Raw genomic sequence first — 19,823 nt, 5'->3', positions numbered from 1 at the left:
GCTGCATTTCTGTGTGGGAAGAGCAGTAATTTGTGAAAGACCTAGGAAGGAGGTTAATGATAGAGATTGAGAGGCAGACGGAAAAATAGGGTTGTCAATAAGAATATGAAAAACACCCTGAATGAGAGTTGGAATTTCACAAAATAAGAAATAGAGAAGTCCGGTAGCGAAGTAATCCAGAAATTGGCATGGAGAGCCTGTGGGGCAGTAGACAACTGCCACTCGCAAAGAGAGTGGATAGAAGAGTTTGATGGTGTGGACCTCAGTGTACCTCAAAAAAGGGGAATATGATTGAGTTACTGGAGCAGATAACCTGGAAAGTGCATTGAGAAGAAAGAACATCTACTCATCCACAACTCAGGTCTGGGGGTATGGGAAAAGTGTAGCCAATCGTAAGACAGAGCAACAAGCAAAGGAGTGTCAGACTGTTTAATCTATGTTTCTGTAAGAGCCAAGAGGTTGAGAGATTTTGTAATGAAGTCATTTATTGCACCCTGCACTTAAAGGAGACAGAAGGTATGCAACAAATGTTACCCAGATTTCCAGGGCCTCCATGTGGGGCAGGTAAGAGGTTGAAGTTAGTAGAAATTGAAAGCGGACCAGGGTTATGAGAGATCCCTGCAGCTGATAGCAAGAGAATGGAGAGGGTGAACAAACGGTTGAGTGATTATGAGAGCAACTTTCATGTTTGTCAGTGGAATCAGATGGTTTGAGGTGTGTTAAAAAAGTGAATAGTGCATGTGAACTGTACATGTGCGAGGGAAAGAGGGTTGATGTGGATGGATGATGACTGAAGGCATCAATCAGTGGTCATTTTTGAAGCGAAGAGCTAAGATGAAAACAGAAGCTATGGTAATAGTAATGGAGCAAAAATTAAGTTTGCTTGAGTAGCTGTATAGCGTACCTATCGCCTGCCTTGTCGAATTGCCAACATTTTGGCAAAAATGACACTTAAATAGAAATGGCTTGCTCTACCCCAACACATGAGTGCCACCCTTTGGATGAGATCTGCATTTATAGGGAAATTCATTCTTAGATGTAAGGATAATTACATTAGTGGAGTAATTAATTAACTTGACATGACAATTTAGGTGGAAATACTAAGTAGAGAAAAACAAGGTTTCTGGCCCTTGTGTCATAAAATCTAATGAAGATGAAAGGGTTTGACAAATGTTTAGGGATCACATCAGGTAAAAAAGGAAAGGAGAGACAGATGTATATATAATGAATTGATATGGAAGCCCAGAACAGCAGCTTTGTTCTACTCCCATGGCATTATAAAACGTCTTTCTTCCATTTTGGACACCATTATTAGTGGACACATTATTTTTGTGATGAAGACAAATAAAATCCATTAACAACTTGTTAATGTCTTCTTTTACCAAGTAGCTACAAATTCTATTGACCTGAGTCTGGAAAAACCAATATAACAGTCATTACTGCTGCCATTGGGCTTGTCACCCAGTGTTTCAAGACTCATGAATGACAAAATATGCTTGGACTGATTCATCATTCAGGACTCCAAGAAAACTGGCTGACAACTGTACAGTAGACCTTTCACAACTTGACAGAAGGGGACAATGGATCATACATTTTACATATTAATTCATATGTAATGCTTCATATTATAAACTTCCCTCATGTTATAAACTTACTATATCATGTAACAGTCTCCATTATGCTTTTCTTAGCATATGTTATGCACCTAAACAGCATATAAAGTTCCATGACCTGAAAATAAAAGTGATTTCTGAAATTAGCCAAGGAAGGTTTAACCTTTTCCCAGGCACCTGCTCCAGGGAATACACATTTGCTTCCACTTTTGGAAATAGTTCTCTTGAAAAATATCAAATAAATAATTGGTCCTTTGTATCGCATTACTTTTGTTTCTTGGATATTATACATTTGGGATTGTATTTACAATGCAGGATCTATCCGTTATGTGATCTTCTATTATGTGTTAGCAATAAGAATTAGCCTTAATTAACACAGAAGAAAAGCAAATACAATTTAGTTAAAGGATTGTGTGATGGCAATGAAAGTCAAGTTATGTATTGTTACTTAGAATTCCAAGTTTTAGAAGTCTTGCTCATTGGCTGTTGGAAATTCCCTTGGAGATAATGACTGGTCAGCAGCGTTTTTTTGAAACTCGACCCAAGTTAATCAGTTGATTGTTCTACCACCTTTAATTAGAACACATGGTTGTTTTCTTGAGAGAAGCCCTTTTTTCTTGAGGGAAGCTCTTTAAGCAGGAACATTGTGTGGTGAGGACAGGAACAAGTATTTTTCAGTGGATTTTCATAGAAGCCACATCTATCAAACCAGGCTTGAGCAATAAAATGTACAGTAGGTTGCAGAAAAGTTATGAAGTCGCCCTTACTAAAAAAAATAATTAATATGGGGAAAGATCAATTCTAGTGGCTTAGAAAAGAAAATATACAAAGGTGTACTCCAATGGAGAACATAGTTTTCTCCCTCTAAAAGTACTTCATTAGGCCTAGTACAAGCCCTAGATTTAGTAAACACAACATAGTAATGTTGGTCGCTAACATGTATTGTGCTGTGATCATCAAACGCATTTCAAAACCAGTTGAAAAGCAATTCCAGTCTCGGTTGGGAATGAGCTTGAAGCAGCAGTATATGTGAGATAAGAAATTCTGTGAGACCCACAGGACTGCATCCTCCAGATGTCTGTTTTATATAGAGGATAACCTCACAGAGGAGATTCCAGGCTGCAGCCCTATACTTTGATGCATGGCATATGTTTTATTACTAACCCCAGATAAAAAGATTATACCAACTGTGTTGTGGATTTTCAAACAGCCAACATGGAAATATCTTATTAAAACACTTTAGCCTATTTACATAGAATATATATATATATATATATATATATATATATATATATATATATATATATACTCTTTGTAAAAAAAAAAAACATACACCTAGAAGGAGTTGTTGTTTGGCTGCAGAACTTGGCATGCAGTTACATCTCAGGCAGATATGGAAATGATTAGAGTTGTAATGTAAATAGATTAACAGTTTTGCCACATTAGATCCTAGAAGTGGTTCCCCCCTTGGCCTATAACAAGGCTTTCAGAGGCTCCTTGTATGTAGCGACCTCTTTTTCCGCTTGTGTAGAGCTTGTTGACCACGATGCAATCAAAGAGATTTTGCCCAGTTAGCAGAGTTTGAGAGGGGGCATATTACTGGAATGCAAGAAGCCGGATGGTCGTATTGATGAGTTGCCCATCATCTGGGCCGTTCTGACCAGACTGTTAGGAGTTGTTTGGACTAGTATGAGAGACAATGACGGCTCAGCAATATGTTCAGGACATCATGCAGCCACGTGTTCCTCTCATGGCGGCTTTCAGGAGGATAAAGCTCGGCCGAACACACAAGGGGGAGCACAGGAATGTCCCCACAAAATTGTCACGCTTCTATGGCTGCCAAATCACCAGATTTATCACCAATAGAGCATGTACAAGCTTGATAAAGATCATTACTGGTCGAAACGTCACAATTTTATGCACAATGGAGGAATGAAGTTTTGACATTTTTACAATATTCTTACACAATAGTGTTGCTGTCTACCTTTTCTCTGCTACAATAGAGCATGTATGTGACCATCTCAGACACCAACTTTGACAGCCTACGAGGCTTGCATCTTGCAAACCAGCCAACGGCAGTACAACAGGGTGCTAGAGCCTCCATGCCCACATGTATCACATCTTGTGTCCAAGCTAAAGGTGTACAACAGGGTACTAGAGCCTCCATGCCTGCCTGTATCACATCTTGTATCCAAGCTAGAGGCTGTACAACAGGGTACTAGAGCCTCAATGCCCACCCATATCACATCTTGTATCCAAGCTAGAGGTGGTACAACATTGTACTAGAGCCTCCATGCCCGCCTGTATCACATCTTGTATCCAAGTTAGCAGCAGTACAACAGGGTACTAGAGCCTCCATTCCTGCCCATATCACATCTTGTATCCAAGCTAGAGGTGGCCCAACAGGGTACTAGAGCCTCCAGGTCCACATGTATCACATCTTGTGTCCAAGCTAGAGGCGGTACAACATTGTACTAGAGCCTCCATGCCTGCCCATATCACATCTTGTATCCAAGCTAGAGGCGGTACAGCAGGGTACTAGAGCCTCCCTTCAAGTATTCACTTTTGTGCAATAAATTATCCTTTTGCTTCTATATTGTAATCATTTACCTATATCAACGTTACAATTGTTATGTTTTATGTGATTCCAGCAACTTCTTCTAGGTACTTGATTTATTTTTACGAGTGTGTATATATATATATAATTGCGTCACTGCTTAAAATGGGGATGCTTGATGTCACAGTCCAGTATATGCTGCTCATTACTGCAGGAGTTCCCACTTATTTGAATTGATTTTGGCTGGTTCCAATCAAATTACTGAGGGAGAGGATTGATTATTTCCATTGATAGAGTCCCGTTGAATGACTTCTATTTCCAGCAGTAGTTTAGAAGAGATTTTTAGTCTTAGTAGTAATGTAGATAGGTTAATGCTTAATGAATTGTTACTGTCTAAGTGTTCCTTGAATTAATGAATGCATTTTCTTCATCTCAGGTATTTCCATACAATATATTTGGGGATTCGAAGCAGACGGTGTGCAGAGAATGACCGATGGAAGTTTTACTGGAAGATGGTGTACGAGTATGCAGATGTGAGTATGTTGCATTTACTTGCGACATTTCTGGAAAGCGCTCCCCAACTTGTCCTGCAGCTCTGCATTGTCGTGCAGACTCGAAGCTTACAGGCCATTCAAGGTAAGAAGCAGATTTTATTTGGAAATATTGATATTAAAAGCTAAATTATGGAAAATGCCAAATGATGTTAATTTGGGAAGCTTCAGACTCTATATGTGTGCTAGGAGTGTTTGTTTTTTATAGAGGACCTGTTAGCTCTTACTTGTCAATAGATTGTGTGCGCACACCACCCACATTACATAGTGCCATAGTCTGTAGAGACACGCCCCGGTGAACAAGGGAATGGAAACACCCCGTTGTCAATTTAGTTTTCTTATTATTTATTTATTAAGGATAAAAGAGTAATGGCACAACTCACGGTTCAAAGAAAATATGCTCCAGAAATATTGGTAGGCTGTTCACATCCGCATTGCAGTCTCCATCGCAGATTCGGTGCAAAGTCGGGATAAGATAGCACAGCATGCCGTGGTATTTTGTGTTGTAAAATGCAGATGAGACCACATCGTAGTCAATTTGGTCATTTTTATGATGCACCTGGTACATAGCTTTAGAGTTGAGTTTGTTGTGATGTAGTTGAAATTGTATGAAATATAGAAAGTATTTCAAAACAAGAAAATATATATTTTTAAGCTTGCAACTTTCATTTGGCTTTCATGTACCAGTTTATGGCTCCTCCAGACAGTTAGTGTAGATTAGCATTACTAAAAAGTAGAATTAAAAAGTTATCAACCCCCCAAAAATATAAACCCCTTTGATGAAAATAGTGGTATTAAAGGGAATCTGTCAGCACGAACACGCTGTCCAAACTGTAGGCATCATGATATAGAGCAGGGGGAGCTTAGCAGATAGATATACAGATATATGGAAAAAAAATTCAATATAACTTGTATTTTATTCATTTTAAACTCATTCTGAGCTGAACAGTCCAATGGGCGGTCCTATCAGTGATTGACAGCAATCTGTGTATGATTATGTATACAGAGGCAGTTGTCAATCACTGATTGGACCACTTAGCTCTTTCCCCATAAAACTATAAATCCAATCAGTAGTGATAAGTGGTGGGCAAAATGGTTTTCAGTCAACATGTATAGGGGCAGCATAGGAAAGGTTGGAAACAGGCACAGAGATGCAATTGCATCTGGGCACTGACGCATTAAGACCCCTATTGTGGCGGTTTCAGGCACGAGGTTGAAGCCTCAAGTGTAATAGCTGCAGGTCTGGAGAGTAGTCAGGGAAGGGCCAGGAGTCAGCAACAGGATGTCTCAGTTTGCAGTACAATTGGATGAGGCAGGTAAGCGTAATCAGAAGGGTGCCAGAGGTCAGCAACGGGAGGTCTCAGTAGAATTACAGAGGAACATGCAGAAGTAGAGCTTGATCCAGGCTTGGAGCACAATAATCACGTGCTGGATCTGAGGCCAGGTCAGGCTTTTATAGGAAGTCCTAATCAGGAACAGGCGGAGCTAAAACAGGGGGCTGGATAGTAGGATCTGGAAACAAGATCAAGGTATGCAGGGGAACTTTGTCCAGAGACCTGGATGGCTCAGCAGAGAGAGCTGCCGGCTGGAGTGCAAGAAGTCCTGGCTTTGAGTCCTGACACCTATGCCCCATAGGAGGAGATGTACTGTAGCCCAGTACTATAAACAGTAGTTGGGGGGCCCTTTTACTAATTCAGCTTCAGTGTCTCAGAGACTTAAGTAATACCTCTAGTTGGAAGATGCAAGTATTTTCATGATTGCTGTGGGTAATCCTTTTAACAGACACACAGGCAAGAAATCTTATGACCTTCAAAACTTGAAAGAGTCTTTTGTGCAGCTCTTGGTGAATAGTCACTCACATGCGTCTTTACCAACTCATACTAAGGGAAGTTTGAGGCAGAAAAATGACGTATTGCACGAGCTCATCTAAATGTCATTACCCTGTATTCCTGGCTGCAGCATTGTGTTGACAAATTACTCTCAGAGAATAAAATGGATGAGCATTCATTTTCTTCTGTTCAGAATCTAATAAACATGAACTGATTCCAGTTGTCTCCTGCCAACAGAATATTATCATTGCAAATACTGATCAGCATTTGTTCATTATACATTTCCTAATTGAAGATTCTCAATAAAGACCATCTTGGGAGTTTAATTTTAATCAGAGTGTTTTGTGAAAGCTCTATTCACTCTCTTATCAACAACTATCATTTTTCTTGGGAAAATTGCTTTTCCTTTATCTTTTTGCAGAAAAACCCAACATAAAAAGTTAGGCATGTGACTTGCTAGTTTAGCAAACAACTCTTTTTCAAACCTTTACAGCCAAGCATGGTGTAATTGGTTACGCCAGCTGGATCTACAGCATTTTACATTTTTCTCCCACATATGTCACTATAGCAATATAGAAAAAAATGCAAATGACGAAAAACTATCCAACAACATGTTTAAGGGATACCAGACATAAAAAAATGATATTCCTATTCTCTTTCTTGTCCAGACAGCAGAATGTATTGAGAAACAAATTGGCTCAGTGACGGCTGATAGATATGTTAATGCGGGTTTTGTATTTAAAGGGTATCTGTCATGTGTCAGAGGTACTTTCTTCTTATTATTATTATATTATTATCGTAGTAGAATTATTTAACTTCTAAAGAAGCGCACAAAGGGTTAACCCTTTCCAATCCACTGTCTGACGTCTAAAGACATTGTGAATGAAGGCTGCACAGCTCTGATGTCGGAAGATGTCCGGCAGGGTATTCTTACTGTATATTACTGGCCGCTCTGTTATCGGGGGGCTTCTCCAGCATGTCCCATACGGCAGTACTAGCTCTAGCCAGCAGATGGTGCTATTGTATAATGGCAGAAAGAGAAACCCCCCTAGGAAACCCTGAATCCAAAATTAGATTGCAAAGGGTTAAACTACTGGACTCTAATTGTCAAAGTGTGTCCAGTCTATAGCCCTCTGAATGGCAGATGAGAGGGGGCACATATTTTATTTGTGATTGTGATCATATAGTTCAGGCAGTTTCCTACACCGGAGAGGGAGTTTGAGTCTTCCACTCATATCCTTGGAAAGTAGGGTAAATCTGTACTCTCATATTGGTGATACATCTAATGAGTGTCTATTTGTTTCAGGCAGTCTGCAATCTGGATTTTTACCTTTTAGCAAGTGAATTTATATCTACGTCTAACAAAAGTTATATTTTAGTGGACTTGGTATAGGGGTTTATGCCTTTGGCTGTTGTTTTGACTTTGAGTCATTTATGACCCTTGCCGAGCTTCTAAACCACTTTTTTCTCATCTGCTTATAAGCAGACAGCAATGGTATTTTGTACTTCTTCCAACGGCTGCAGCCAATCGGTACTTCTGGAATCTTGGTTCCCATGAGTAGTGATGCCTGTCGTACGTCATGTGACCGCTGAGGGCGCTGATTGACTGCAGCAGTCATAAGCTACCCTATTTGACTTTCAGAGTCACAGTGCTGAACGGCCGGCGTAGGGAAGCGAGTACTGTTTCTTTTTAGGTTTTATAACATTTGCGGGTGTTTTTACTTTTTTTTCCACTTCTCAGATAACCCCTTTAATGCCAATCAGCAAGGCCACGATGGTTTACTGGTAGGCCAAATACACACAAACTGATTTGTGCACCTTTTTGCGTGCATAAATTTTGTGCACTCCATATGTAATTTCAGTAGGTTCATTAACATAAGCGTATTTTGCACACGCATGCTCTATTTTCCTGCGTATTTGCGCACAAAAATAGCACATATTGAACTAATTGACTTAATTGCCCATTTCAACGAATGGAAGCATATTGCATGTTTTTTGCACGCACAAAAAATACAATAAAATACTTATGTTATAAGCTGGGATTCCTGCACACTACACGGCCAAGCAGACTAAACAGCTAGGTGGGCTGTGTTGTTCCACATTTAGCACAAAGTAAGGCTCCCTGCACATGAACAAATGTGTATGTGTGTTCCTGAGAGCTGCAAATTTGCAGAATAAACTATGTTTTTTGAAGCACGCATTGGCGTATTTTACTGTACTTTTTTGCGCCCGCATGGCAGGTTCCTTTGCAGGCAGAAAACAAAGATGCACCAACTGAAATGGCTAATTAGTCTAATGAGTTCCAGATGTGTTCCTTTTTCTGTGCAGTTACGCAGTGTTACACGCATCTCCTAGCATATTGCATGCAGACTTGCGCATCTCCATTGACGCCCATGGGGACTTTTCGCACATGCACAGGAAAATAGAGCATGCTGCTTTTTTTTTTTCGTGTGGTCGAAATGTACAGGAAAAATATGCACATGTGAACGAAGCCATTGCAATCAATAGGTTATATTCTCTGCATATTGCATGCACAAATATGCCAGTGTGAAGGGGGCCTTAGGGAGCTTTTACATGGCTAGATTTCTGTCTGTAACGAGTGCCATTCGACAGTATAGCACATTGATCAGCGCTCATGTTGCTTACATTTTCACTGGATGGGGCTGGATTCACACGGGCGTATATCGGCCAGCTTTTCATGCCCGGTTTACAATGCATCGGTTCACATGGGCGTATTTGCCCGGTGTAAAAGTGCCCTGCCGGCTGCATAGACTCCTATGGTAGCTTATGACAGCTGCCAGAGAAGGGAGATGGGAGGGAGTTTAGCAGCCTGACTGCTAAACTCCAACCCCCTTCCCTGCTCCTCTCTGCCCCTTGCCGCTGTTTGCAATGGAAGAGGGAGGGACAGGGCGGATCTAAGCTCCCCACCCATTGCTGGCTGTGACAAGTGGCTGCATGGGGTTGGGAGCTTAACCCACTAGCTCCCACCTGTCCCACCTCCTCCCCTTACAGGGAGATGACGGGGGGGGGGAGGTAAGAGGGAGAACATCTTAGCAGAGCTAAACTGTCTTCCCCCGCCCAACGTTATTGCGATCTCGGCGTATATGCGCCAGGCTCAGGTCGTCTGAACGGGCACACAAACATTAGCTTTGTGCGCCTGTTCACACGTTTTTTCAGCGACGGCGGGCGCACGTAAAAATGCCAATGGGCTTGTGAATAAGCCCTGATTATTGTGAGTGATTGGAATGGATGATTGTTTGGAATAAAGGCTCAGGGGCCCGGGTTTCTTCAATACTTATCAAGAAAAATCACAAGCTCAAATTGTATAACTCTACGCCTTTCACCACGAGTGTCGTGGATCCTCAGGAAATTAAGAGAGCTGTATACATGGGGTAATGTTATAATTGCTAAACCAAGCCTAGGTACAGACTATCAAAATATAGTCTGAGAGTGTTGATACAAGGATGTATCAGCCAGTTTACTAGGATCCCTGTACTCTCTAAACTAGAGATGTAGTACCCCCTTTTCCCTTTCCAGGGGTCCGAGGAATGTGACTCTCAACACCAGGTGCGACTAGCTAGATAATAGTTCCCTCTTAAAAGGCGCTTAGTCGCAGTTGGGATATAGCTAGCAGGGGTGGCCTGTCCTGATGAAAAATTGCTAATACTTTATGGTATTAGACAATGACAGGCGATCTTCATAGATTGCAAAAAACCCCAAGTTAGCGTTGAGATATCAGGTATATGAGCACCCTTCCTCGCATATTAGGCCAATGAGCATAATCACCCATACCTGTGGGTCAATCCCCACTTAAGAGTAGCGAGCCGAGAATAAAGATTTTCTCCATTAGAGATCCCCTAGTTAGAAAATATAACAAAAAGAGGCATAACCCATTGCCTTGGTAGCCTTTCCTCGGACCCCTGGAAAAGGGGATTCCGTACGTTCCCTCCCCCCCCCCCCCCCCCCCCCGCGCGCGGTGAGATCGGGGGAGCAGTGCAGTTGGCATGGCAGCTGGGGGCCTTCTGAAAGGCCCCAGGGCTGTCTTAGAAGTATGCCTATCAAGCCATCCCTGTGGGGTGACTTGATAGACCGCCTGTCAGAATGCAGTATGATGTAATGCTATAGCATTACGTCATACTCAGGAGCGATCAAAGCATCGCTGGTTGTGGTCTTCCCTGGGGACTAAAAGAATATGTAAAAATAAAAACAATAAAGGTTTACTAATTATTTTTTTAAAAAACTAATAAAAGTTTAAAAAAAACCTTTCCACATTTACAATAAAAGAATCTACATAATAAAGCAAAAATACGTATTTGGTATCGCTGAGTCCGTAAAAGTTTGATCTATCAAAGTAGCGCATTATTTACTCCACACGGGGAATGACGTCTGAAAAAAAATAAAGAATGCCAAAAATGCGTTTTTTTGGTCACCCTGTCTCCAAGAAAAAATATAATAAAAAGCGATCAAAATGTCGTACGTATTCCAAAATGGTACCAACGGAAATGACAGGATGTACCGCACAAAATGGTCCTCACACAACTACATTGACGGAAAAATTAAAAAATTATTGTGCGCAGAATATGGAGACAGAAAATAATTTTAAAATTTAAATATGTTAAAAAAAGCAAAAAAACAAGTAGTACAGCTAAATAAAAACTATGTGTTTGGTATCGTAGTAATCGTACTGCACTCCAGTTATATTAAAACTTCTGTTGGACGCACCCTCTTCTCAATGTTTTCCATTCTAGGTTGCTGCCTTCCCAGTCACTACTGCAAGTTTTAATGTGTTACATTAGTTAATTTATGACTCAGTGCAAGAAAACATGTCTGCCCCACTTGTGATATGCACAAAAGAAGAGAAGCATGCAGAGATTAGTTTTTTCGAGCCTGAGAGTAAATGGCAGAGTATGGAATGGGAACATCATTAATCACCTATCAAAAAAAAGTCAGCATGAAAATTGATACTTACAGCTTTCTGGATTTTCAAGGGCCAGTATTAGAACATTATCAGGAAAAAGGTTCAACAAGCAACAGTGCTTGTTATGGTGAGATACTTACTGAACAGCCGAAGCCTAAAATTCAAGCAAAACACAGGGTATTGCTATCCAAAGGTGTTATGTTGTTGCATGACAATGCACATCCACACCACTACCCATACTGTCAGCCCTCACCAAAAACTACATTTTGAGGTGTTAAAACATCCTCCCTATAGTTTTGATCTTGATTCATTGGACTATCACCTGTTTGGTCCTCTGAAAGAAGCCCTAGGATAGGATGAAAATTCATGTCTGATGAAGAAGTGAAGACAGCGGTGCATTCGTGGCTTGCAGTTCAGCTTAAACATTTTGTAATGAGGGAATACAAAAGCTTGTTGACAGATGGACAAAGTATATTGAAATGCGAGGAGATTATGTCAAAAAATAACGTATTTATCTTTTCTGAAAATTGATTCTAATAAATTATACAGCCTGAGTGTGGATAATTTTTGACTCACTTCGTATATACGTAGGTTTATATAAGAACAATCTATAGTATCTGGGAAAGTCAACATTTCTACATAAAACCCATTATTTAAAAGATGCATTGAGATAGCTTAGAGTTATTTGTCAGTTGGGAGGTTCTTGGGCTTACCACCCAATGACAAAAACGCTAATCCAGAAAATGAGAATTTATATTGCTTTGGCAGTAGGAATATCTCAATGCAATCAATATATTTAGAGGAACCAGCTAAACTGTTAAAGGGGTTGTCCCGCGAAACAAAGTGGGGGTATACACTTCTGTATGGCCATATTAATGCACTTTGTAATATACATCGTGCATTAAATATGAGCCATACAGAAGTTATTCACTTACCTGTTCCGTTGCTAGCGTCCTCGTCTCCATGGTGCCTTCTAATTTTCAGCGTCTAATCGCCCGATTAGACGCGCTTGCGCAGTCCGGTCTTCTCCGTGTTGAATGGGGCTGCTCGTGCTGGAGAGCTGCTCCTCGTAGCCCCGCCCCGTCACGTGTGTCGATTCCAGCCAATCAGGAGGCTGGAATCGGCAATGGACCGCACAGAAGACCTGCGGTCCACCGAGGGTGAAGATCCCGGCGGCCATCTTCGCAAGGTAAGTAAGAAGTCACCGGAGCACGCGGATTCGGGTAAGTACTATCCGGTTTTTTTTTTCAACACATGCATCGGGTTTGTCTCGCGCCGAACGGGGGGGCTATTGAAAAAAAAAAAAACCCGTTTCGGCACGGGACAACCCCTTTAAGTGCTCATTCACACAACAGTATTCTGGTCAGCACCAGTATTTGTAAGACAAAACCAGTTGTACCTACACAGAGAAAAAAAATAAAGGAAAGATCTGCATCTCTTTTTTGCTGATTCGCTACAATGTTTGTTCGAGAAAATGCGGGGCAGCTTGCTGGAATCCCAATGGAGCCCATTATAGAGGGGATCTGTCAGGCAATGTATTTGTTTGGCATGTGCTGGATGGGGTGCTTCCGTTTTTCTCATTGTTTGGCTCCCATGACAGAGCTAATTAATGAAAACCTTAGAAAAGTGTGAACAGGGCCTTACAACTACTGATGTAAAATACTGAACAAAATATGCAAGTATGAATGAGGCCTTTGGGGAAACACAAAAAGCACACAAAATATTGACGGGATCGATGAAAGGCTTCTGTTATTTCGTGTTCATGAACCAACGCAGAAAGCTTAATTCAGACATCGGTTGCTGCAGAGAAACTAAGCTGTCAGTCAAAGGCTGTTTCATAGAGTCATTCAGGATAATATGAAGAGTTATTGACAGCGCAGTATACCCTGAGGTGGTACTACAGCTAAAACTGGCCACTTTCAGAAGACGTGCCTGCAGGGCACAAACTTGGCCAAATGTACAGTTAGCGTCTTCATTTCACAGACATTCCGATCCGCCTGTTGCTTCAACAGAAACCGCAATGTTACGTTATATAGTTTTATGTTCTCTGATTCCGTTTAGAAATGTCACCATGGTGAGAGTTAGGAAATGCCAGAGGAATTGTCCTTGAAAAATAATGGATTCTGCTTAACTTATCATTTTAATAACTATAAATAAAAAATGCAGAACCAGATGCTAAAACTGCTAATTGAAATTACTCTTCCAGTGAGAACTGAACCAAAGAACTAAACTTAAATTCCTGCTGTGAAATAAACTACAGGCGTTTGCTTCTCTCTAGTTTTTTTTTTTTTGTTATTCCAAGTCAATAAAAGAATCAAGGACTCCATATCCAAAATAATGTTTTCATGCCTGATGTTAGAATAAATACAAAGGTCTGAATGCTTTAGGCTACAGTATGTTTAGCAAAAATCAGAACCAAGGAAGTAGCTAGAGGGGCAGGCGGAGCACCAGCCCAGCCAACCGTCAAAGGAGGCAATCAGCTGATTGCCACTGAAGAGCGTAGGAAGAGACTACCTTTGTGGTAGAAGGACCTTCTGTGTGATGACCATGTGGTTATTCATATGACTAGGAGGGCTACTGGAGAACATAAGGGACCTTTTAGGCTATGTTGCCGGGAGGGTTTCTTTGGGCTTTTTCTACAGTACAGGAAATGAAGACCTCCTCACGAGCGGGTTAGGGAGATCTAGCATTGTGGAGGGGGCACATAGGAGGACACTATCACTGTGGAGAGCACAAAGGGAGAGAAGGAGGGGGAACATAAGAGATCAGGGGCACAATCCCCAAACCTTAAACCCTAGCAACTCCCCTGGCTGCTAGTACTACACTGAAAGGTCACTTAAGACAATGTTCACATAGTGTTTTTCGCCATGGATTTGATGTGGAATTTCAAATTAAATCCACAGTAAAATCCACATCTGAAGTCTTTCAATAGTTTTAATGGGAATCCATATTGTAGTGAATAGGGTTCAGATTTTTTCTGCAGGTTGCCTTGAAATTCATGCGCAGAAGAAAAAGTAGTGACTTCTCACTCAGGCCCCCTGCACATGGGCGGAAATTCTGCAGCAGGATTTCCCGCAGAATTTCCTCCCGTGGAAGCTGCCATAGGATTTCATTAAAAAACGCAATCCTTGGCAGATGGCCGTGATTTGTCGGTGTGAAATCACACGCAGAAAACAAATCATGGCATGTTCTATTTCTGTGCAGGTCTCCGCTCTGAGCATGCGCCGGCTGGCCGGCAGTCGGCACATCAGAGAGCCACAGCTGTGGGAGCAGGTGAGACTCGGCTGTCTGCAGGCGGCCTTAATGTAGATTCTGAATTGGAAAATTATGCTAGGATTTTGCCCACTGACTCTTCCAAATCTGTATGTGGATGCACGAGTCTCACAAATGAAAAACCATGTAAGAAGTCCACAGTAACCACATAAATTTCTGATGCAGATTTGCATTTAAATTTAGCATAGTAACATAATATTTAAAGTTGAAAAAAGACATCTGTCCATCCAGTTCAGCCTATTTCCCCCCAATTTTGATCCAGAGAAAGGAAAAAAATGAGGTAGAAACAAATTTTCCCATTTAAAGGAAAAAATTCCTTCCTGACTGCAAGTCTGGCAATGGGAATAATCCCTAAAACAACAACCCTTCTGAAGTAATTGGCTTAAGAGACCCAGTGGAAAGTTACAGATGTAATGTAGCCAGCAACCATTAGCAAAGAGCAAGATTCTCACTCCTCTGCAGGGTAAAATTTCTGTAGAGGATTATTATACAGAGTTCAGGCTCTGGTCACATGACACCCTATGGAATGACCCATAATTGAAGAGTCAATTTTGTTTCAGATTATCTGGTCAAGTAAAAGATATTATGATTCAATTTCCTTCTCCCCATTCCCTAGTGGAGGCTATGGTCATAGCTATAAGAATTGAGCAGCTAATTCTTGAGAAATCACGGGGGTTATAGCAGAGTATGAATCTATTGTGTGCTTTCGCGCATGCTCTTATGAGGTTTGCGAAGAACCTATGGAGTCGGGATCTATGTGGAAGGAGGGGTGTGGTGAACGACAATTAACAAGAGATTTATGTTTGTATTGTGGACAAGCTGGACATTTTTTACACCATTGTCCAGTGGTCAGAAAACATCAGCCATCAGAAAACTACCATATATACTCGAGTATAAGCCTAGTTTTTCAGCATATTTTATTATGCTGAAAAAGCCCTCCTCAGCTAATACTCGAGTGAGGTAAAAAAAAACAACAAAAAACCTGCAATATTCACCTTCCAGCCTGCGTCTGTGTCCCCAGCGCGATGGTCTCCCCGGTGGTGCGGCAAGCTGCTTGAGAATTCTCCCAGCTGTCATCTCCCTGCTCAGCTTTGAATTCCCCCACCATCAGCGCTATGTAGTTAAGCGCTGTGATTGGATCGAGCGTCAGCCAATCCCAGCCGGCGCTCGATCATTCACAGCCATTCAGTGGATGACATCACTAAATGGCTGTGATTGGTTTATTGAATGCCGGCTGTGATTGGCTGGTGCTCAATCCAATCACAGTGCTTACTTACACAGCGCTGACGCGGGAGAATTCAACCCAAAGTCTCAAGAAGCTTGCCGGACCGCCGGGGAGACCATCGTGCCGGGGACACAGACGCTGACTGGGAGGTAAGTATTGCATTTTTTCTTTACCCAGTATATACTCGAGTAGAGCTCAGCTTATACTCGAGTCAATACGTATTACCAGTTTTTTGTGGTAAAACTTATTGACTCGGCTTATACTCGGGTCGGCTAATACTCAAGTATATCCGGTATTTGGTCAAGTATGTTGAGCATAGCCCCCTAGGCAAGCAAGTAGCTTGGTTGGTAACTTCCAAGCCAATCCTCTCAGCTGAATTGACCCTTAATGGATGTCAAATTCCAACTGCTAAGCTTGACAACGGAGATACACTCCCCCTAGGATTTCAGGTACAATGATCTTTACCACACCACCTTATAGTGTATCCAATTTAGTGCAATCCACAAAGTTAAAAAAGCCCACAGATATACATTTTGGAGCAGAAAGCTCCTTCATCAATCATAGACACATGACAGATATATGACAGAGAGCAAATTTATATTCCCAAAAAAGGACGGTCCTTCCTTCCTAATTATGTAAAATGGCACAATGAATATTCAATTATGCGTGTCTGTAGACAAATCAGCTTAATAAGAAAACATATATAACTTCTAAAACAGAATTGAATATAATTGATGATTCATTGTGCTATTTTACATAATTAGGGAGGAGGAACCATACTTTTCTGAGAATATAAATTTGCTTTCTGTCATGTGTCTATGATTGAGGAAGGAGCTTCCCGCTCTGAAACGCTCTATCTATGGACTTTTTAAATTTTGTGGATTACAAAAAATTAGATATAACCTAGCATTGTGAAGATCATGGCATTTCATTCTGATATCCTTGGGAGAGCACATCTCCGTTGTCAAGCTTTGCTGTCAATGTACTCTGGATTATTTGGAGATCCTCGTTCTTGTTTTTTTAAATTCCTACTGCTGTATTTATTTAGCGGGTCAGGAATAAGCTTAATGGATCAGTGTTTTGCCAAGCATTTAAGTCTGTCCATGGTTTCACCTATACCAGTAATTACTATTAATTCTTCACTGTTATCTAAAAGACACCTTAAGTTTTATATTCAAGGGAGTTGTGTTTGAAAAGTGGGTTATTCCATCAAGAGGAGATAGAATTATATGTGTTTTGACATGGATTGTGGTGTTGATCCACAGCAGTCTTCACCCCTTGTCTTGAAAGGACCATTAAAGGGTTTTGTCACTAGAAAAAAAATCAATACTTACATATGCCTCCCCCGTCAGTCTTCTTACCACATCTTCTCCTCATTGATCGTCTCCTGGCTCCTCCAGTCCCCTGGGTCACCTCACCTCCTGCCGCCTGGAATCTCTTCTTCCTGTTTTGGAGAGTCCATTAGCTGCAGCCCACTTCCTGCAGGGCAGTGAATGCTATATGTGACGTAGCGTTCCCTGGATAGCAGTAAATGCAGAATCCTTAGCAGCCTGTATATGAAACACTAGCGAAGAGACATCGCACATGTGCAGTCGTGCTAAAGCAGACTGCCGAGGATTCGACATTCCCTGCCAGGCAGGGAATGCTACGTCACTAGTGACCGGATACACTGACCTGCAGGAAGCAGAATGCTGGTATTGTCTGCTTCGTCACCGGAAAAAGAGGATCTGGACGGCTGGAGGTGAATGTGACCCTAGGGGACTAGAGGAGCTACAAGAAGATCGGGGAGGTGAAGAGCTAAGAAGGCTCTCTAGGCAGGAATAGGTAAGTATAGGATTTTATTTTTAATGATAGAACCCCTTTAAGGACCTGACAGGTTTCTATTAAGTTAACTATTGAGTTAAAGTCTTCACAAAAAAAATGTTTTATGCCATTTCTAGAGTTTGTATTTGATAGAAAAAGCCATAATAACATTATACAGCATATTTCCAGACAGTTGTGCATACAAAAAAAGAATATAAAGCAAGCTCCCGCAATACATTCAATGATAAAGTATGAATCATGGACAATTAGCAATTCATTGTTCCACAGTACATAATCTAAGTAATCTTGTAATAGTTCATGTCAATTGGACTATACGGTTTGTTCCATCTAAACTATATTATCACTACCCTGTTTCCCTGAAAATAAGACATACTCTGAAAATAAGACAGAGCATGATTTTCCAGAATTTTTGAGGATGCAAAATGATTTTTCAGGCTTTTTGAGGAGGCTTGAAATATAAGCCCTACTCCAAAATTAAGCCCTGCTAACAGTTAATTTAAAAAAGCCAATTTAAATAGTCTCCAGGCAGCTATACATGTAAAAAAGTGAAACCTTTTTGAACAAAAATTAATATAAGACACTGTCTTATTTTCGGGGAAACGTGGTAGATTAAAAAGGTACATCTTTTGAAAGCAGAGGAAATGGTTGTGCATTAGACTGGTATGTAATATACTGCTTCATACATAAACTTTACATTTTTATATATCGCTTGGTTCTTGGTCTAAATGGGTTTTATCAGTACATGTGCTGTTAGAGCGTGATGATAAACCTCAACCCACAAAGTAACTACAAGAGTGCACAGTAAGTTCTTTGTCACATATTTCATAGTGAAATCAGAACATGTAGCCTGAGGTCACAACTTTCTGTTAATTGAATGGAAAGAAATTAGCCAACATGGCATTTCCAGTCAGAATTTTTTACGGTCTCGTAAAATAGAGTAAGCGGTTTGCAAGAAGATAGGGAACAATAAGCGTATTGGTAAGACATTGAGTTTCCTGTTTTCAATGTTACAAAAACCAGAACGGTATTCCTGACACATATAATTGGCTTGTTTGCTAGTCATTATTTAGAAACTTGCTAGATAGCACACCTTCCCTGACATATCTAAAAAGAATGGTACTGCGTGATATTGTGTAATCTCCGTGTTACCATGGATTTATTCACTTATGATATCCCCAGAGAAGACAAATTAAATTCTTGAACTTTAGCTGCTGGAGATTGTCCAGAGATGTCATTGTTTAATTAGAACACTTTTATTTATTCGGATTACTATACTGGATTAACAGTTTTATAAACACTAAGATAGATAGAGGTCCAACGATGTAATACAAATGAAAACATTTCTCATCAACCTCGGAACCCGAAAACGTAAATGCTGGTTGGAGTAATAATAGTAACTGAAGTAATCTGACGATCTAGGGACCATGTTGGGAAGTATAGTTTATGTCATGCTTTCTTTCTGCTTTTTAGTTATACTATGCATGCAAATCGACCATACTGATTGGATATAGATCGACCAAACGTGCTCATTTCGGAGGTACCGGTTGATCATCTGATGAGCCACTTACTGACTCCACCCCCTATGGCAGATTTTTGGGAGATAAGGATCAGCTCGTTAGATTTTAACAGCTCGCTCCTTTTTTTTCTCAGGAGACAAGCCAATGCTGGAGGTGTCTGAAAACAGCATTCTCCGCACAAGATGCATACACATTGATCCATGTACATGTGTATTGGGGGATCGAGCATTCAACTAACAGCTATGTTATGTGTATGGGCAGACTACCTCCTCTATTTCCCATTGACATAGCAGCCTCTAAGCGTCAGCAAGGTGGCCGATCTAATTTTATAATGGGCGGACTACTTAGCAGTGCCGTTCAATGTATTCAGCAGCGGCTTCCATCGCTTACACCCAGGGAATGACGGGATAGGTAAGTATAACACTTACATCCCCGGACTCTGCGGATCACCAACTTTCAGGCCATAAGCTTAGTTTATAGCGCTAAAAGTAGGTGGCAGAATATCTTTAAGACAAC

General features: G+C 41.0%; 1 protein-coding gene across 1 annotated transcript in view; it reads left to right on the top strand.

Moving 5' to 3' along the window:
• Positions 1-19,823, top strand: part of XKR4 (XK related 4) — a 272,483-nt gene that overhangs the window by 183,438 nt on the left and 69,222 nt on the right. The window contains exon 2 of the mRNA XM_066578329.1: positions 4,607-4,806. Coding sequence (XP_066434426.1) covers positions 4,607-4,806 — 200 coding nt within the window. The remainder of the gene's footprint in view (positions 1-4,606; positions 4,807-19,823) is intronic.

The sequence above is a fragment of the Eleutherodactylus coqui genome, chromosome 9, assembly GCF_035609145.1.
Source record: "Eleutherodactylus coqui strain aEleCoq1 chromosome 9, aEleCoq1.hap1, whole genome shotgun sequence".
In the NCBI taxonomy this organism is placed as follows: Eukaryota; Metazoa; Chordata; class Amphibia; order Anura; family Eleutherodactylidae; genus Eleutherodactylus; species Eleutherodactylus coqui.
Note: the sequence above shows the minus strand (reverse complement) of the source record. Positions and strands in the feature narration are given on the sequence as shown.